Below are 21,711 nucleotides of genomic sequence, written 5' to 3'. Positions count from 1 at the left end.
AGCTCAGCTCAAAGACCTTTTTCCCCTTGAAACTGGCCTGGTCTGGTGAGGCAAGCTTACCAGCCCTCAAAGCTCTTCCTCCCCAAGGGCCAGCAGAAGTGCCATGCTGTGCTCTATTCCAGAACCCTGGAGACTCAGGGAGCTGCTTCTAAGCAGGGTTCTCCCTTGCAGCATGTTTATTTGGAAAAGGACAGATACAAGCACACAAAATGACAACCTTCTGCTCAATGGCATAGAGTTGGAAAATGAAAATGAATTTAAGTATCTGATGGGGTTGAGGTAGAGTGAGATAGTCACAGGGTGTGTACACACTCTCATTGTGAAAATTACACAGTCACATGAGTGGAAATTCCACCTAATCATCTGAAAAAGATGACTTGAGATCCCAGCTGTGCTTCTCCGGGCGAGTGAAAAGTGGCAGCACCCTCAGTATGGGCACAACCCGTCGGGGTCTCTCAAACACACACGTACCCACACCCTCGCATTCGTCTGTTCCCAGTATATTCCTTACTCCAAAATGATGATTCTCTATGGCTCGTAGGGTACACGTGCACATGCACACACAACACATCTTTCCTCCTGATCCTACTAGATCCTCCTCACAAACATACACACACCATACATCCCGAAATGTATGTTACATAGACACCCTCCTGAGAATAACATGTAAACCCCAGGTACATGCCCCATACAAACACTCACTCTTCCACCCTTTGCACACTTACTAGAGATAAGCCCACACACATCAGAAAGTGTAGTCACACGCTTCCCAACGTACAGCATGCCTGAGAACACCAGACGTTCATTCAGCTGTCCTAACAAGCTACCGAGTGTGCCTTAGCTCTCATCGGAACTCAGCCTTCACACTGCTTTAAGGGTGCAGATGTTTGTAGTGGTTTCTGTCTTACCTGAACCACAACTACTTGGATAGAAACATGGTCTGGGAGTCGGATTGGCGCCCTGAAATACTGGGACAGAGCAACAAGCAGATGCAGGATGGCTACCAGGCTCTTGGCATGAACAGCTGAAATAAAAGATGATAAAAAAATTAGAGAATCTTCTAGGTTCTAGGAAGATACAAGCAGATAGTCCAAATGTAGCTGTACCAGATCCATTGGTTCTCTTATCCCACCCACAGGATCGGGGGACAGACACTCTTAGTCATCACAGACCTCACCCTGGGCCCCCTCATTCTTGGCCAGGTCCCAAGGAGCTGCTTCTTGAAACATGTTATTGATGGGTTCTCAATGTAGTGCCTCTCTACTCTAATCCAAGGTCCCTATAGAGACCCTGACAGTGGCTGAATTCTGAGTTCAGATCAGCTCTCCAACACATCCGTGTTTTTGTTTACTCTATTTTAATAACCATGGACATGTCTGCTTTGCACCCTCCTTCTCTTCTGATCTGATTGTGAATGAAATCTTTGGGTTATTACCACTACCCTTGTTCCAAGGCTATGCTCAAAGTAGGCTCTCAATAAATGGACACTGAGTCAGGAACACTGGATCCCTTCCTTTGATCAGGTCTTTAAAGGTCCCTGGAGAAAAGCACAAAAGATATCTACGGGGTTTTGTGCCCTCTTGAGCATCACGTATGGTCAGGGTAGGCAGTGCCCCTTAGGGACTTGCTAGGAGGGAATATTTATGACCCAGTTGGCCTCTGTAACTACTAAGCAATGTGCTGGATGTCAAGCCATTTATGGAGAAAGCTGGGCAACTTCTGGGTTGCAGTTTTCTCAGTAGAAGTGAGGAGAAAAAGACTGATTTAATCTGGCACACACATGGTTAGGTTAGAGTTTGAATTCTGACTCGACGACTCTACCCTTTATTTGCTGCCTGTAAGACTGTGGGTAGGCCACTCAGTGACTCTGAGCCTCAATCTGTTCATCTTCACAAATGGGGACAACTGTGCCGGTGCAAAAATATAGGTCGTAAGAATTTCCAGAGGTAATGTAGGCAAAGCCCTAGCCCATACATAGCAGATGCCTAGGAATGGTTGATAATTTTTACTATAATTTGAAAAAGTGCCTGGCATCTAGGCAATTAAATCACGTCAACTTTCTCCCCTTTGTTTCTCATACAAGGGAAGAGTCACCAGGTACTTGACCTGTCTTCACAGTCCTTCCAGTCCCATGGTTCTTTATTACAGGGGCACTTAAGGAAAGAACAGAAAGTGCCCATTTTTTTTGTACTTAGAATGAACTGGGCCCACTATTAGAGTGTCTGTGCTAGGATCGATGAGTCTGCTCCACAGAAGCTTTGAGAAATCACCAAGAAAAGGAAATGATTCAGACATTCCTTGGGAACTCATTAGAGTTTCTTGTTATCACTGCTACTTCAAAGAAGGTTTTCTACTGGCTGTGAACAGCAGCTCAACACCATCAAACAACAAATGATCTACTTCTAACTCTGCCTTCCAGAAGTTTTCAGTTCTGGGCTTCTGGCCATTGTCAAAGTTTCACCCATAGTTATAGCCTCAAAAAGGCTCCTAGCGTGGGACTGACCCACTGACGTGGTGTGCTCCCCGATGCCATCAGAACTGCCACACCTTCAGTCTAGTCACCGGGTTGGAGGATGTGTGTACTACCTCTCTCCCTTTCCATGACAAAACATAATGTTCGAGGAGCTGCGGTCCAAAAGGTTGCTCTTACACGCTGGCGACATCGTGCGTCATCTCGACTGTCTTGGTGAGCAATAGACAGAGCTGCGTCATGAGCACCACACAGATGCCAGACTCTTTCAATGAGTGCTCCCTCCTCCTGGGAATTGTTTTCAAAAGAAATAATTACAGTCTCTCTCTCTCATGCATACTACACATACAAAGATGTTAAATATTGTGTAATATGTTATCACTGAAAAAAATCTGGAAAACACTATGTCCAACAGCAGGAGGGTGGTTTAGACCAGTGGTTTTCAATGATTTTTTTTTTTTTAATTAAGCAGAGAAAGCGTTTGTTCTAAAAGCTATTAGGCAAAATGGATGAAAAAAAAGTATGACTGTTCTGGTTCCTGAGGGCTAACTGCAGCCCGAGGCTTCTCCTCGCCACCTTTACCCCACATGGAAAATGACACAATGTCCTCAGAAACGACCGGGAGAGATAACCAAGAGGAGGGACCGAGCTTCCCCCAGGGGCTGTGCCTGCCGCATTCCGCACGGAAGAAACCACTGCTGCCGGTAAACAGGCCCAGCAGTCCTCGAAGCCCCGGACATCCCAGGGAGCTAGTCATCGAGGTAACTCTTCCTTCCAACCTAGGAATTTATCTCAGTTCCGGGAATCTGTGACAGGGATAATTCAAGAGAAGCAAAAAGAGACACAACCTAAGACATTCAACTTGGCACTAGCTGAGATTAGCAATGGGCTGCCAAATGTCCTGGAAGGGTCAGTGTCAATGAAAAAGGGTTTGAGGTAACGATGGGATATCTACCCCATGAAATAGAGCAGCTATCAAAAAAAAAATAACTATGAAGACCACATGGGAATACAGAAAATACGTATGATTTACTCTTAAGTGAAAAGAACAAAACACAAGGTGTACCTAACTTCATCAAGTGAAAATATGCATCGATAGAGACAGTGCTGGGCAAAAATGAACACAGCCAGACGAGAGTGGTATGGTAGTGTGAGTGACTACTGTACTCACCCACATGTTCCCACAGGAAATGGAAGTAAACGTGAAACAAATCATTCAAAGCCAATGATGATCCTCATGAGGCTTTTAAAAATTCCATTCTTTTATCTCAGCCTCTCCCAAATTGGGTTCCCTGGTGAGTTAAAAGGTGTTTTGTTTCATTAGGAAGGTGCATGGAGATGGTACCCATTCAGAGGTGTGGGAAATAGAGTAAAAAATATATAAAAAAACCAAACAGGGGTCTTGGTGGGAGAACTTTAATGCTTATGACTTTATGTTTTAATGCTTCTAAATGTCGTCGATTTCCAAAATGCAGATGCATTTTTTCAAACTAGTGATCAAGCCTCCTGTTTTCTCTCCCACTGAACACTATTAGGATTCCTGAGACACAGGCTGGATAGCACCCAGGGCCCGGAGACCTGGCCTCCCCTCCTCCTGCCCTCATTCCTCGTTGTCTCCTGCCGCAGAAGATGCCCTGTTCCAAGTGCTATGAGAGGCAGCTCATCGCACTGTGCAAGCAAAGGTGTAATTACGCTGAAGGAGGTACTTGGCATCTTACCTCCAAAGTCAGATGTTAGGAACCTGCTGAAGAGATTAGACTGGCAGCTACTGGGCCTCTGGGTTGAGAGGTAAAGATTCCTTTTTCTTTGCCAAGTCTGAAAGGTGTTTTTATGGGGGGATGTGTCCACTTTAGGTTTTATAAATTGGATGCAATCAGATATAATATTAAACCCTTTCATACTTAAAACAAAGGCAAAGAACACAATCTAAATTCACATTTTTATCTATTGCAAAGAACAAAACAACTCTGGACTCCCTACGGGAAAGAATGTCGCTGTGGATTCACCCAATTTGCTGAGTTAATGTTGGTTCTGATATGGACTCATTACGTCCAAATTAGACACCCAGGCCTTTGAGGCAGCAAAAAAAATAACTAAAAGCTTTATACTTTCTGAGATCTTCAAGCTACCTAGCTGTGAAACCTGAATTCAAAAACCATTCTAGTGCCTATAATATCAGACATATCCTCCCCTCCCCCCCGAAAATGAGTAAGAGGAAGCCCGAGGGCTTTGTCCCATTTCCTTGCTCCCTGGCTTCTCCGCTGCCTGAACGTAGGGATCTCAGGCGCCTGAAACCCCTATAAACTGGAGACAAGGGCATTTTCTGAAGGCTGGGCTGGGATGCAGAAGTAGCTCAATGAATATGAGTTTTCTTCCTCTCCCAGTCTTACATGAGCTTCTACGGAAAGGCACACTGGATCTGACATTTTGTTACTTGCCCCAGAAGTATGGAGGACACGTTCTCTGTGTGTGAGAGGTGTCCTTCCTTGGGAGGGTGAATGGGTTTGCATCCACCATGCAGCAGTTTGCTGGATGGCTTCTTAGGGAAGCCCCAGTAGAGACCAGAAGGATCATTTACCAGACCCATTTTTTCTTTGTAAAACTCACAGTCCACATTCCACTTGATGCTTCTGGGAGGAAGTTTCAGGGTTTCATTGATCTTCTCCAGGACGGTCTGCAGCTTTTGCTTCTGAGCAATCTCTGACTGGGTGACCTCAGCAACGTTCAGCTTCTCGCTTTCGAGTTTCTCTGGGGGGACAAGGAAACAAGAATAGCTGTGTTCTTTGGCCACAGACAACCTTAACACAAGTGCCTGTCCTCACACACTCACACACTCAAGTACAAACAAGCATATTTTGTTTTATTGCAGTTTGCTTTATTGCTCTTCATAGATGTTGTGGTTTTTACAAAATGAAGGCAGGACCCTTTTTTGCTAAAAAGATTATGACTCTCTTTATTGCAGGGATCTGGAACCAAACCCGCACTCTCTCTGAGGTACGCCTGTTGATGAGGGAGGCTGGTGGGGCCAGTATCGTGAAAACCTTGTGATCATGCTTGAACCCCCAAATTATAGGATGTCAGGACCTTCAAAGTTGGACCTTTACCCCAATCTATCAAATTTATTTTCATTTTAAAAAAGATTTTATTTATTTATTTTTAGAGAGAGGGGAAGGGAGGGGGAAAAACATCCATGTGTAGTTGCCTCTCTGGCACCCCCTACTGGGGACCTGGCCCACAACCCAGGCATGTGCCCTGACCAGAAATCGTACAGGCAACCTTTTGGTTCATAGAGCCAGCGCTCAATCAATCCACTAAGCCACAGCAGCCAGGGAAGTCCATCATCTTCAAACTCTTTTTTTTTCTATCATGCTGGGTTCTCCCTCTTCTTTTCAATTTTGCCCACTCCAAGGATAGCTCTGTGCCCCAAATGGAAAGCCTTCTATGCTTCCCTAGGCAGGAGTCAAGTCCTTATTCAAGGCATTTTGCACATTCCTTGTAATATAATGTCACGGTGAATCATATTTATCTGTTTTAAGTACCCTTTTTCCTTTAAAATCTACCTCGAAAGTAACTCATTTGGCATGTTCTATTTCTTCAATTCTAAGGCACACTTTTTTGTTTAGTTTTAAGATTTTAACCTGAAATCAGGCTGTGTCTTAAAATTGATGGCATCCTACAAATGCCGTCAGGCGGATGGAAGATATGAGCGTTTTCACTGCTTCCACACGTGTTCAGTCATTGCTCTGCATAGCATGGTCACTTCCACATCTCAATAAGCTTACAGGAGCAGTTTCAAAAAAACAGTATAAAAATGCTAAGCAATAAGAAAGCCTTGTAATAGTCATTTTTTCTCTTTTTGAGTGGCTTACATAATGGTGTGTTTTAAAATCAATGGTTACAGCATGCAATACTGTAACCCCTTATTATTTAAAATAATTAGACTGTGTTTTGTCTTTATTCATTCTAAATTCCTATGTTTATCCATTAAAAAGAACAACTGGACTCCCTAATAAGAAATATATTATTTCTTTAGATTTACCTAAATTGCCCTCCACAACTCGTTCAGGATTAATAGAAAAGACACTCTGAAAAGTATTGGAAGTATTTTATCCTCATTTTTAAGGACTGTCATACAAAGTAACTAAACTTTACCATATATTGGTGATTACCCTATTGCTTGCATTATTTATTTTATTTTTAAGTGGCTCTAGCTAATCCGAGTCAAATGCCCCTTGGGTGATTCTTCTGGGATAATGGGGTTGCTCACTAGAGAGTTTCTGCAGCTTCTGTGGATTTAAGATTTCTTTTCAGCACTTTAATAGGATGATCTCAAGCTATTCTTATCTCTGATGCCCTAAACTGTTATCTTTCTCATTAGTTGCCTGAAGCCATCATTCTGTATTTCCAAAGTTCAGGGATTTAATAAGCATATACTATCTAAATGTCTTCCTCTTGAGGACATGTTAAATCTTGAAGAGAACCTTGTGTGCCTTTTTCATTTTTAGGCTGTGAATTCTTATCTTGGATCTTCCGCTCCTGAGGAAATGACAAGCTGTTTTCCAGTGACATTATAACTGCAACCTTGGTAGTTTGGTAGAGGCTACGGGAAGTGCTACCTAGGTCAATGTTGTGAGCACGCTCAGTACAACCCCCGTAGGCGTTTCTCCTGAGGAGGGTCACATTACAGTCTGTCCTGTAAGTCAGGGTGCACCTCTGGTTCCAGGGAAGTAGGACACCCGGCTGAGTTCATACCTGGCAGCAGCAAGGAACTAGGTGAGAGCCACAACAGCTGTTGCCCAGACTCAGCTTTTACTAAATGTAGGTCCACACAAGATAGAACATGGACATTACATTAATATCCTATCCTCTGTTACACCACACAGAATTAACACACAACAATCAATGGCGGATTAATGAACCCAAGTCCCAGAGTTTCAGTCCCAGGTCCAGGAGACAGCGCAGTGGGTGGTGAGTCATCAGAATCTTGCAATGAAGATCGCCCCTGACTAGATCCAAGGCCGAAGCCCAATCGTCTGTAGGACAAACAGGTGTTTGAGTGGAATTAGAGCGGTGCCTCAGGTGATATGGAAGTTCCGGAGCTCAGACAGGCAGAGCCTCCAGTGGTGTGTTGCCCAGAGTAGCGTGGAACAGCATCTTGTGGTGGGAGATTTGCTGTCCCAGTGGTCGGTCTGAAGTCCACCTCAATTATATCCAAATTCTTGGCACCTGATTGAACTGAAAATTCTGTGGCCTGGGGCCGAGAGCCCCCAGCACTCTATCCGCAGGTGCGCCCTTCTTTGCAGATGTGTCTGTGTGCTGATATCTTGGATATGCTGCCCTGGCAGGCATTTGGCAGGGTACCTGGCATGACTTAGGTAGTTTCCTTCTTGAACCAAAGTATTATGAGAGACTGACAGCCATCTTTGTTGACATGAGTGACATCCTTTTGTTTTACACTTTATCCTATCGTGACAGGACCAGCGCCATTTTATTGGTACTGCTCTCCACATTTAAGAAAATGTGAAGAAGGCTTATCTTGGCTCCGAGGGAAAGACTGCTGGGACAGGAGGCAACAACTGTCTTGAGAGTGGGCTGGGGAGGAGAGGAAGGGAGGAGTGGCAGCATGAGGGCTACTTTTTTTTTTGCTAGCCTTATTGTATGATATTATTGCCTGTGAATTTTTACATTCATAGGCAATATGGACATTGGACATTTCAGAGTGAATATCTTAGGTTTCTGAGTTTGTTTTCTAGGTCAATAGCTTTTTTTTTGTACCATTGGTTCATTTTGTTCTCATATTTTAAAAATTGGAGTTTATACGACCTAGTGGAACACTCATTGTTTTTCTGTTTCCACCAATAGTTTTAAGTGGCCTATGATACTAAAATCATAATGCATTCTTCCTAAAATTAAAAAGAATCTCTCTTTTTTTTTTTTAGCATCTGGCATTGTTTATTCAGAAGTGTTTTAAGGCGTTGCTTTATTTCTTTTGCACTAGTAATTTTTTTAGAAAATGAAATTCTGCTTTAATTTTTTTCTATTTTATTATGCCTTGGGATTTTTCTTTTTGCTTTTAATTTTCATTGCTGGGTATTTTATTTTAGGCATTGGCATTGTGTGGACTTGAGAGAATATCTTGAAATAACCCTGATTAGCAGTGTTACATATATCTTTTTATGCTCCTAATGTACAATAGAACTCAGAGTTTTCTATTTCTCTCTCACCAATGAAAGTGAGATTATAGCATGTACATTTTTCTGCTACAGGTTTTACCACTCAAGGCCATGAGTATCTTTCTATGTCAACATATACAGATGTAACTCATCTTTGTTGTTGTATTTTTTACTACTTTCACCCTCGTGCCCCTCTGACAACTACTAATCTGTTCTCTGTACCTATGAGCTGTTTTTTAAAAAAAATTTAGCATATAAATGAGATCATACAGTATTTTGAATTATTTCACTTAGCATAATGCCCTCGAGGTCCAACCATGTTGTTGCAAATCACAGGATTTTTATTCTTTTTTTATGGCCAAATAAAATGTCATTATATACATAAATCACATTTTATTTATCTGTTCATCCATTGATAAACACTTCAGTTGTTTCCGTATCTTGGCTGTTGTAAATAATGCTTCAAGGAACGTGGGGGTGAGTCTATCTTTTTGAGTTAGTGGTTTTGTTTTCTTTAGATAAATAAGTACCCAGAAGTGGAGTTACTGGTTGTATGGTAGTTCCATTTTTAGTTTTTTGAGGAACCTCCATATAATCTTCCACAGTGACTATACCAATTTACATTCCCACCAACAGTGCACTCGGGTTCCCTTTTCTCCACATCTTTGCCAATACATTTCCTGTCTTGATAATAAGACATTATAATAGGTATGAGGTGACATCTCATCGTGGTTTTGATTTGCATTTTCCTGATGATTAGTGATATTGAACACCTTTTCATGTACCTGTTAGCCATCTGTATGTCTTCTTTGGAAAAAGTTGATACAGATCTTCTGTTCATTTTTTAATTTGATTGTTTGTTTTTTTGCTATTCAGTTGCTTTTTACATATTTGGATATTAACCCCTTATCAGATGTATCATTTGCAAAACTTCTTTTAGTAGGTAGTCTTTTCATTGTATTGATGGTCTCCTTAGCTGTGCCGAAGCTTTTTAGTATTATGTGTGGCATTTGTTTATTTTGCTGTTTTGCTTTTAGTGTCAAATCCAAATAAATCATTGCCAAGACTAATGTCAAAAAGTGTGCTATGTATGTTTTCTTCTAAGAGTTTTAGGATTACAGATTTTATGTTCAAGTCTTTAATATATTTTGAACTAGTTCTTATGTATGATGTACGGTAGTGGTCCAGGTGTATTGTTTCACATGTGGTTGTCAGGTTTTTTCAACACTATTTATTGAAGATACTGAATATTCTTGATATTTTTTTGTCATAAAATATGTGTGGCTTTATTTCTAGGCTTTCTGTCCTGTTCAAATAATCTATGTGTCTGTTTCTGTGCCAGTACCATACTGTTTTGACTACTATAACTTTGTAATATAGTTCAAAATCCAGGAGAGTGATGTCTTCAGCTTTGCTCTTCTTTCTCAAGATTGCTTTTGTTATTGGTGGTCTTTTATGGTTCCATACAAATTTTAGAATTTTTATTCTGTTTTCATGAGAAATTCCATTGGAATTTTGATAGGAATGTTGAGTCTGTAGATTGACTTGGTTACTATGGACATTTTAACAATATAAATTCTTCCAATCCATGAACACAAAATATCTTCCCATTTATTTGTGTCTTCATCAATTTCATTAATTAACTTATTATACTTTTTAGTGTACAGGTCTTTTACTTCCTTGGTATTTTATTCTTTTGATGCAATTATATGAGATCATTTTTAAAATTTCTCTTCTTGACAGTTATTAGTGTATAGAAATACAACAGATTTCTGCATATTGATTTTGTATCCTGCAACTTCACTGAATTGATTAGTAACAAATAGTTTTGGGGGGAGTAGATATAGGGTTTAGATTCTATAATATGTCATCTGCAAATACTAACAACAGTTTTGTATCTTCCTTCCTTATTTCGATATTTTTATTTTTTCTTTCCTAAGTGCTCTGGCTAGAACTTCTAATACTATGTTGAATAAAAATGGCTAGAGTGAGCATCCTTGTCTTGTGCTTTATTTTAGAGGAAAAGCTTTCAACTTTTCACCATTAGCTATGGGCTTGTTATATATAATCTTTATTATGTTGAATTACCTTCCATGTATACCCATTTTGTTTGGAGGACTTTTTTTTTATCATAAATGGATATTTAATTTTGTCAAATGCTTTTCTGAATCTATTGTGATATGCTTTTTATTCTTAATTTTGTTAACGTGGTGTATATCATATTGATTTATGTGTGAATGTCAAAACATTCTTGCATACCTGGAATAAATCCCACTTGATCATGGTGTGTGATCCTTTTAACATATTGCTGAATTCGGTTTACTAATATTTTGTTGAAAAATTTTGCATCTGTGTTCACCAGGGGCATTGGCTTATAATTTTCTTTTTTATTTTATTTTACAATTATGGTGGCATTCAATATTAGTTTCAGGTATATAGTGTAGTGGTTAAACATTTATATAATTTATGATATGATTCCCTGGGAAATCTAGTACACACATAACACCATGTATAGTTAATATTTTCTTGTGGTGTCTTTGGTTTGGGTAACAGGGTAATATTGGTCTTGTAAAATGGACTTGGAAGTGTTCCCTCTTCTATTTTGAGGAAGAATTTGAAAAGAATTGGTATTAATTCTTCTTTAAATGTTTAGTAGAATTCACTTGTGAAGCCACCTAGTCCTAAGCTTTTGTTGATTAGGAGGTTTTTTTAAATTGATTCAGTCTCCTTATTGGTAATTGGTGTGTTCAGATATAACCCTGTCAGGTTATATCCCATTTTTATTGGTAATAAAGTTTCAATAAACACTGTGTGTGTGTGTGTCTGTGTGTGTCTGTGTGTGTGTGTGTGTGTGTCCATTACCAACTAATTATTGCTGGTAGAAAAAGAAACTGTTGCCTTGCCTTACAGATGAAAATAGCTACCGTATCAAATCCCTTTCGTAATTCTACTGGGTTGGCCAAAAAGTCTGTTATGTTTTTTCCATAAAATAAAAGACACATTTTTCATTTTCATCAGTAACTTCATTGATGTGGACATTTTGAGTATGTCAGCTATCTCTTGCTATTGACTGCTAGTGCATAGAGGCCAGAGGTGCTGCTAAACATCTTCCAATGCATAAGACAGCCCCACAGCAAAGAATTATCTGGTCAAAATGTCCACAGCACTGAGACATTGCAAACCATTTTTGACATGTTTGATCAGTCACCACACCTTCTCCAAATCTCTCTTTTTTAAAAAAATTTCAGTTGCATTTTTACCTATCTTGAAATAATAAAGTATAATATGCCCAAAATATTACATATCTTCTTCTATCTTCAATATTAAAACAGCCACACAAACATTCACCAATTTTGGTAAGTTTTTTTTTTAATGCATACTGATGTAAAATTCAATTTAACAAAATTGTTTTGAATAAAGGTAAAGACAGCTAAGCACTACTTAGCATAAGTAGCTAAGCTACTTTCTATTTGATGGCCTAAGAGCCATCGAGCAGAAAAAACTAAATGAACTTTTTGGCCAACCCAATATTACTGTTTATATGAATTTTGGGCATTTTGAGGTATGCAGATAAAACACTGTCATCTCTATTTTGTAAGCCTATATCACTTATTTCAATTTTCTGATTTAAAATCTCTTCTGTTTTAACCTAATCCCTACTTTATTTTTAAAATATTCAACCATCAAAATTTAAGAGATCCACTCAAATATTCCTATAGTTAAATAATAATTTTACTCCCTGTTGCTAAGGATTTAAAGGTAATTTGTTTTTCAAGACTCCTGGTTTTCCTCTTTTGTTCTTTATTAGGCAAATTCTAGCTAGTGCCATGAAAATTTCCTGTTGCAGAAATTTTAGCCCCCTAGGAAATTGTTCCTCACATGTTTCCATAGTTCTGAAAATTGTTCATCATTAATTTAACTTGTTATAAAATAATGGGCATAATTTTGCTCTTTAGAAAAGTTTTTTCAGATAGAATTATTTTGTGAATCTTTCAGTTGTTTTTGAAGTTAGCATCCAAATATAATTTTGGAGACATTATTTTTAGATAAAACGAAACAGTATTATTCAAAATTCTAAAGCATCAAAACAGGGAAGAAAAACCCCATTACTCTGAGTGGCAGAAGAACTGAGATGTTCTAAGAAACACAGGTGCCATATAAATCATACTGTATTGATGTAACTGCCCTCAAAGAAGTAGAATACATAAAATCCTCTTTCCAATAGGAGGGATTCCTGAGTTACTATATTTGTGTTTCCAATTATATGGGGAGGGTTAGATAAAATATATATTTTTTTATTGCATTGTGGTCAGAAAATTTGGTCTGTGTAATGGTTTGTTGAGACTTACTTTGTGAACACAGTCACATTTTGTACGTATTCCATGTGTTGTTGAAAAGAATGAGAATACTCCAGCTTTGAGGTATAGCTGGCTAATTGTAGTGACCACAACTTTTCTATCCTTGAGAACTTTTTTGTTAATATGTTCTTAAGAGAAATATGTTAAAAACCCACCACCGAAGGGATGGCACGGCTACTTCCTCAAGTGCGGAGTACCTGAGAGCAGCCTGGCCACTCTCTCAGGGGTAGAGCAAGCTGACCCTAGCCTTGACAGGCTTTAATTGGGTTTAATTTGCACAGGAATACAGGTACAGCTTATTAATCACCACTGTGATGGCAGATTTGTCAAGTTCTTGTAATTCTGGTTGTCATTTTTAATTCTTGTGTATCAATATTTGGTGCACAAAAGTGAATTTAGATTCGAAATGTCTTATTTTCCTGGTCACTTATAACTGTAAGTGACCCCTGGGTAAGAAAGGGGTGGGGGTAAGAAAGCCTCCTACCCCTGCTTTCTTTCCATTACTAATAATCTAGTACACATAATTACTTCCACTGCTTTTCTTCCAACATTTCTGTGTTTTTGTATATCATTAAGATTGTCTCTTGTAAATAGCATGCAACAAGATTTTGTTTTGTATCTAGTCTGACAATCTTTCTTTTAAATGGATGAAGTCAATTTACACTTGATTGGGTTCACCACTGTACTTGGATTCCCTTCTACCAACTTATTTATATCGTCCTGCTTTTCTAATCTTTTATTCCCCTTACATCCCTGCCTTCTTTGGGTTAGAGTTTCTATTCCTTCTCATTTAATTTTCTCCCCATGACTAGTATGGAGGTAATACACACTATTTTATTATTTAGGTGGCTACCTCAGAAAACTTATCATGTGTGTTTAATATAATAGAATCTTAAGTTAATTAGAATCTTTATTAACATACTAAATAATAGGAGGACCTCAGCACGCTAACTTCAATGTCACTCTGACTTAAGTGCTATAATTGGTATAATTTTCTAGGGCTCTGATTCTATCTTAATTTTTTAAATTAACATATTAGACATTATTGTGATTATTTTATATTCATTCAATTATTGCTTCAATCTACCTACCGTGGTAATCTTTGCTCACCATTTTTTGTTACATTTCAGATGTTTCTTTTGGGTTCATTTCCCTTTTTCCTGGAGCAGATCCTTTTGAAATTCCTTTTAGTGAAGCTCTGTTGGTAGTCAAGCTTCTCGTTTTATTTAAAATACCTTCATTTTCAAGAGGTTTTTTTTTTTTTTTTCTGGGTATAAACGTGTAAGTTGACAACTGTTCCCTGCACGTTGAAGATTTCTTTTAAATATTTGTTGGCATTTGTTCCTGACGAAAGACAGCTTTCAGTATGTTGTTCTTTCATAGGTAATTTATCTTTTCTCTCTGCTTTTAATTATGTATGTGACTTCAGTGTTTTTAGGTTTCGTTAATTTTCATTATGAAGTATGTAGGTATAGATTTCTTGTTATTTATCTTGTTTGGAATTCCCTGAGCTTCCTGAATCTGAAAATTTCTATCTTTCCTCAATTCTTAAAAAATCCTCAGTTATATCTTTAAATATTGCTTATACTCTATCATATTTCTCCTCTGCTAAAATTCTAATAGTTTTAATGTTGCATTTTCCTTAAAAAAATCTGTTTTTTTATTGTTTTTCTACTTTGCACACTGTTGTTTCTGTATACTGCATTCTGGATCATTTCTTCAGCACCAACTTCCAATTTACCCAATTCCTTCCTCAGCTGGGTGTCCACTGAGGTTTCTAATTTCATAATTACATTTTTTTTCAGCTCCAGAAGTTCTATTTGTGTCTCTTTCAGATCTACCTGTCCAATTTTGGTAGTTACTTATTCTTTTATCATCCTTTCGATGGCATTTTTAAACTTTTATTTTGACATATTATGATGCATGCACCTACCAGCTCATGGTGCCCGTGGCGTCATGGATGAGACATGAGACAAATTCACATGGACTACCAAGTCCTGTGGAGGAAAAGGGACGGCATGGCTACTCCCTCAAGGGGGGAGCACCTCAGGGCAGCCTGGCAACTCTCTCAAGGGGAGAGTATGCTGACCCTTGCCTAGACAGGCTTTTATTGGGTTTAATTTGCACAGGAATACAGATACAGCTTATTAATATTGTAAGGCAGTAACGGTCAAACAATAGATAGCATACAAAGAACTATTAGGGCTTCTTCTGGGTCTATTAGTTAAAAGGCTACAAAACTTTGGGAAACAAACTCATTTCTTGCTCAGGCCTTTATCGTTTAACTAAGAGCATTCTTAGCAAAGCAGCCTTCACAGGATTTTACATATTCTTTCTCAGGCCTGATCACCCAGGGAGCCCTCCCTTTCCAGCACAGGGCTGCACCACCCTCAGTCATTGTTTCAGGCTTAATCAGGCAGAGGAGGCAAGATAGCCAAGAAATTCTCAGAGACTTCTCCCAGATAGAGTAAGGACTCAGGCTTCGTCAAAGCCGAGGGAGGAGGGTCCATCACCCCCTTTCTCCATAGCCCCCCAAGTCATTCCCTGGGGCCTCCACGTGATCATGCCTGTCTTAGGTCGTTCCCCTCTTGGGGAATCATACCCGTCATTGACTAACTGATCAAGCATTGGAGGCCAGTTATGGAAAAAGGAAGAAGCAGTGCTCCTGCCAGGGAGATAAGCTTTGTCTCCTTAGTGGCTTATGGTCCGAAGGTTGCTCACTCAGCCTTATCCATGGGGGGTTTACAGCTCCTGAAACCAGGCAAGGTGGTTCCCAACAATATTAAACATACTTTATATTCCATAACTGAGCAGTTGCTAATATCTATAACAATTGCGATGGACCTGCAGTTTACTGTTTCTGTTGACACTTCCTTATGGTAGCTTGCTTCTGTTTGGTGATTTATGATTTTAAGCTCATTTTCTTTGGGCTCATTTTCTCTGGGATTTTATCTCTGGGAGTTGTTTGTGACCTTGTTTTAAAATTCATTCCTCTAAAAGGACATATTTTTGCTTCTGCCTTGGAGAGCACCAAAAAAACTTGGCCACATTTGAACTACATTTTAGCTTGGGGCTTTTAAGTATAAATAATTAGTGTGAATCCCAGTCCTAAATCTATGTGAGTACAGAGATTTAATAAGTAATTATCAAGTTCAGACTTCTTTTTCTTTTTCCACTCATATCTAAGTTTGAGATAGACATTAATCTTTATTACCTTTCTCTGTGGCCCAGATTTTCTTTTTTTTTTCCTTTTAAATGTTATTTATTTCTTTTCAGAGAGAGGGGAAGGGAAGGATGAAGAGAGGGAGAGAAACAGCAATGTGTGGTTACCTCTTGCACACCCCCTACCAGGGACCTGGCCCACAACCCAGGCATGTGCCCTGACCAGGAATTGAACCAGCAACCCTTTGGTTCACAGGCCAGTGCTCAATCCACTGAGCCACACCAGCTAGGGCCAGATTTTCTAGTTTACCCTCTGAAAGTGTTGCTCTTCAGAGAGCCTGACTTTATTCATGGGTCTCTTTTCCAGCCCCCTTTCCTGCTCAGACTCTATACAGGCTTTTTCTGTTGACACGGTATGTGTGATCCATTAAACTCAGGCTATAAGTCATTAGAAATTAACACTTATCTCACTGGATTTACACATTATTGTTTTTGGCATTAGAAGAATTTCCTTCCCTACCACACCAGTTTAGTCACGTGACACAAAAATATTTGTTTAAAGACTTATCCAAATTTGTAAAGTGTGCAGTAACAAGAGAACTTGTCTGAACATTTAGTTAGCTATATATTATATTGAACAGAAAATTAATTTTCCTGTCTTATTATATTAACTAGTATGTTGTCCAAAACACTTATAATGGTGGTGATAGCCATCATCTCTGACTTGTTCCTAGTACCATTTCTTTGGTATTTCACTATTTAATATATTCATTGTCCATTTTTGTTAATGGTCTTTATCATATTTAGGTAGTTTCCTTTTCTTCCTATTTTACTTGGGATAGTTGTTGAAAGGTATCGTGTATTATTTGACATTTATTAGATTAATTCAGTTCTGTTACTGAAATGTATATACGTACTCTACCACTTTTTATAAGTTTGATAATACACAAACATGGGAAAAATTCAAGCTGTGAAAATGAAGCCTCCTCTTCCCATTGTTGTCCCCAGTTCCCTGGTCCCCTCTGCAGAGACAGCTCATTGTGACTATTAACCAGAGGCACGTATTCTCTACACACTCGAGCATTAGATGTGTCCTTTAACACACTCACAGTGACACACTGTCCTCACAGTTTCTGCACAATGCTTTTTTCTTTTTCCCAAGACATTTTAGAGACATTCTTTACAACTTGTAAACAGAATAATAAGACTTTCATCTAGCTTTTGAGTTTTTCAGAAACCAGAAAATACTTCCTCCAGTTTAAGAAGAGCAGTATGCATTATCCTCAACTCCTAGAATCAGTGACAGTTACAGCAGGAAGACCTTGGAGCAGTGCTGTCCAAAAGAATTAACTGTCCTTGTAAAGATGGAAATGTTCATTTCCGTAGTATCCAATATGGTAGCCACTAGACACTTTTGGTTATTGAACTCTTGAAATGTAGCTGGTGTCACTAAGTAAATGCATTTTTAATTTAAATTATTGGTAGTAGCTACATGTGACTGAGTACCACATTGAACAGCTCAGCTGTAAGGTTGTATAGGTGACCTCTTGGTTTTACAGAAGTGTGATCTTTGCTGCAAAGAAATGTTTCCATGGTAGAACCAAGATTGGAACTCCGCTTCTGTCTTTTCATTCCTCTTTCAGTTTTAGCATAGCTGCTACTTCAGCCTAAGTACTTCCAGGTGTAAGAAAGCAACTCTCAAAATCAATATGATCAGAACACTTTAAAAAGATGCTGCTTTTCGAGGATTCATGGAGTCATCCCATTTGACATCCACCACTTAAAGTCAGCCTGGTGAGCTTTAGCAGCTCATTCCCTAAATCACTGGTTCTCTTTAACACTTCTGTCTGCACTGCCGCTCCTTTAGATTGACAGTAATTATCCCACAAGAAGGTATTTTGCTGGAGTTTCCTCCATTGCTCCAGAGTAGCCCACTGGTAGGTTATCTTCTTAAACCCCCATTTCTGATCTTGTCACTTTGCTCACAAGCCATCAGTAGTTTCCAGTGCCCACTGAATCCTGTCTAAAATTTTTAGCTCAAGGTACTTTATGATGTGGGCTCATCTTCCTTTTGTAAATAAAACCTTCAAACTATTTTAAAGTAAAGTTTACAGAAAAGCTAAAATGGCAGTTTAGACAGTTCCTGCATATCCTGAATCCAGTTTTACCTACTGTTTTTTTTTTTTTTTTAGCATTTTAAAAGCTGGCTTCTTTCACTTGGTGTCATGCATTTGAGATTCCTCCAGGTTGACATGTACATCAACCTGGATGAATAATTTTTTAAAAATATATTTTATTGATTATGCCATTACAGTTATTCTATTTCCCCCCTTCATTTCCCTCCACCCTGCTCATCCCCTCCCCCACTGTTCCCCCCCTTTAGTTTATGACCACGTGTCTCAAGTTCTTTAGATTCTATATTTCCCCTACTATTCTTACCCTCCCCCCATCTATTTTCTACCTACAGTCTATGCTACTTATTTTCTCTACCTTCTCCCCCCTTCTCCTTCTCCCACTCCCCTGTTGCTAATCCTCTATGTGATCTTCATTTCTATGGTTCTGCTCCTGATCTAGCTGTCCTCTTAGTTTGCTTTTGTTTTAGGTGTGGTTGTAAATAACTGTGAGTTTGCTGTCCTTTCACTGTTCATCTTTTTTATCTTCTTTTTCTTAGGTAAGTCCCTTTAACATTTCATATAATAAGGGCTTGGTGATGATGAACTCCTTGAATTTGATCTTATCTGAGAAGCACTTTATCTGCCCTTCCATTCTAAATGAAAGCTTTGCTGAATAGATCAATCTTGGATGTAGGTCTTTGGATTTTATGACTTGGAATACTTCCTTCTAGCCCCTTTTTGCCTGTAAGGTCTCTTTTGAGAAATCAGCTGACAGTCTGATGGGAACTCCTTTGTAGGTGATGGTCCCCTTATCCGTTGCTGCTTCTAGAATTCTCTCCTTCATTTTAACCTCAGCTAATGTAATTATGATGTGCTTGGTGTGTTCCTCTTTGGGTCCACCACCTTCTTTGGGACTCTCTGAGCTTCCTGGACTTCCTGGAAGTCTATTTCCTTTGAAGTTCTCCTTTATTATTTGTTTAAATAAGTTTTCCACTTGTGGCTGTTCCTCTTCCCCCTCTGGTACCCCTATAATTTGGGGTACGTTTAAATGTTGGAACGTTTAAAGATGTCCTGGAGGTTCCTAAGCCTCTTCTCATTTGTTTGAATTCTTGTTTCTTCATTCTTTTCTTTTTGGTCATTTTTTTCCTCTTTCTGGTCCACTCCTTTGATTTGAGTCCCAGTTTCCTTTCCATTACTATTGGTTTCCTGTGTGTTTCCATTCATTTCAATTAGGTTAGCCTTCATATGTTCCTCTAATTTGTGACTAAAATCAACCAGTTCTGTGAGCATCCTGATGACCAGTGTTTTGAACTGTGCATCTGAAAGTTTGGCTATTGCTTCATCTCTTAGATTTATTGGCTCTGGGGCTCTGAGTTGTTCTTGAGCCATGTTTTTATCTGTTTGTGCCTGTTATGTATGAGGAGTGGAGTCTTAGGTGTTCACCAGGGCGGGGCCACCCAGGTGGCTGGTTTGTGACACTGTATGTGGGGGTGGGGTCAGAGAGGGACAATGGTGGTCCCCTCTGCCGCTTCCCACCACTGGGGCCTGCATGGTCTGTCTCACTGCTAGCTCCTTCACTGGTTTATCTGTGCGCGAATGTGTGACCGAAGTCAGCCCTCATTGAGTCCACCGCCTTGCACCCTCAGTGGGTCCGCTCACTACTCCACACCTGGGATCTGCTCACGGCTGCCTGCGTGCCTGGGTTGCGCGCCCGGGTCGGTCTGGTGGCTTTCCTGCCTGACCCCTCTGTGCTGCTGGCTCTGCCCCTCTTACCAGTTTGGCTGAAGGGTTAGATGTTGTCAGACTTCCATATAGTTCAATTTTCTGTGGTTTTGGCTGCGTTTTTGTTGCTAAAACTTGGTTGTGTGAGGAGGCACAGTGCTTCCACCTATGCCTCCATCTTGGCGGAAGTCTCCTACCTACTGTTAACAATGTATATTAATACGGTGCATTTGTCACAACTAAGGAACTGAAATTGGTGCATAACTTATCCTGACTCCATACTTTTGGGTTTCCCTAGTTTTTCCCTAATGTCACTTTCCTGCTCCTATGAAGTCATCATTGTCCCCTTTGTCTGCTGTTCTGTGATAGTATTTCACATTTTGTTTTTCATGACCTTGACAGTTTTAAGCAGTATTGATTTTTTCCTATGGTTTTTCTCCTGATTAGACTGGTGTTACAGGTTTTGGGGAGGAATACCACAGAGTTGAAGTGCCCTTTTCATTGCATCATATCAAGGGTACATGCTACCAACACGACTCATCACTGATGGTACTAATCCAGTCTCTGTACTGTTAAGTCTCCTCCTATTCCATCCCTTAATCACTGGAAGCCAGTCACTAAATGCAGTCCATTCAAGGAAGTTAACATCTACCTCCTTGAAGGGGTTGTAACTACACAAATTATTTGGAAGAGTTATTCTTTCTCCCTCATTTATTTACCCAGCCATTTATTTATATCAATATGGACTTAAGGGTATTTTAGACTTTGAGTTTATAATCCAATACTATTGTTCTTAATTGGTTGCTCAGATTATTCCATCTTTAGCCAGTGGGAGCTCTTTCAGGTTGATACTGAACATTTTCAACACATTGGCCCACAGTTGCTTTACCTCAGCTCCTCTTTGTGGCACTGCAAAAGGCTGCAGGCTCATTGACTATACGCCCTGCTCTGGTCCCAGTGTCCGCCCCTTCTCCATAGGCCCTGGTTTCCATCACTGGAGGAAGGGTCAGAAACCAACATCTGGCTGTTGGGTGCCATCCTCTTCATTAGCCACACATCCACTCAGCCAAGGCTGATGATCGCCTACACATCACTCCTTGGCTCTACAACACTCTCCCTTCACTCACGCCCAAGTCAACAGGGGCTTTGAAGAAATGGGAGCTGACTGGAATGTTCTTTTCTTGCCTCACCTGGTTGAAGCTCTGCTCCTTCCATAAGGCCCCACTCAAGATGCCTTGTCCTTCATGACGCTTTTCCTAAACCCCCACTTCATGTGGAGAGCGCACCTCAGCCCTCTGTGCTACCACGTTGTGAGAGACTGAAGGCAGCACTGTGGCTCATTTACATGTATACTCCTAAAGTCAGCATGTAGCAAGTCAAATGGCTGCTGCTTAATGAATACAAATGATTAGATGTACTCTGTGGGGTTTATTAGGGAGAACCCCCCAAAACTAAACTAAACTAAAGAAAACAAAAAAACCCTCCTGTAGAACCTTTAGGCCCTGGGGACCCTTTGGTCTTGTGCCTGATGAAGATGCCCTGTTCCCGTCATGCTACTGGGACAACCAGCAGGAAGAGCCTACAGGCTTTCATCCCTCAAAGCAAGCCTTTTCCGCCCCCAGTACGTGCACATGTTTAAAGATAAGAATCTGTGGAATAAAACGTATCCCAAGGAAGCTCACATGGCTGTCCTAAGCCCGGAAACCTTGGTA

At 39.8% G+C, this 21,711-nt stretch overlaps 1 protein-coding gene across 1 annotated transcript in view; it reads right to left on the bottom strand.

Moving 5' to 3' along the window:
* The window catches only part of PARVA (parvin alpha), a 157,864-nt gene that overhangs the window by 25,820 nt on the left and 110,333 nt on the right, over nucleotides 1-21,711 (bottom strand). The window contains exons 5-6 of the mRNA XM_037146868.2: nucleotides 5,078-5,218; nucleotides 909-1,024 (exon numbers count right to left, since the gene is read on the bottom strand). Coding sequence (XP_037002763.1) covers nucleotides 909-1,024; nucleotides 5,078-5,218 — 257 coding nt within the window. The remainder of the gene's footprint in view (nucleotides 1-908; nucleotides 1,025-5,077; nucleotides 5,219-21,711) is intronic.

The sequence above is a fragment of the Artibeus jamaicensis genome, unplaced genomic scaffold, assembly GCF_021234435.1.
Source record: "Artibeus jamaicensis isolate MK-2021 breed Jamaican fruit bat unplaced genomic scaffold, CSHL_Jam_final contig_797, whole genome shotgun sequence".
Lineage (NCBI taxonomy): Eukaryota > Metazoa > Chordata > Mammalia > Chiroptera > Phyllostomidae > Artibeus > Artibeus jamaicensis.
Note: the sequence above shows the minus strand (reverse complement) of the source record. Positions and strands in the feature narration are given on the sequence as shown.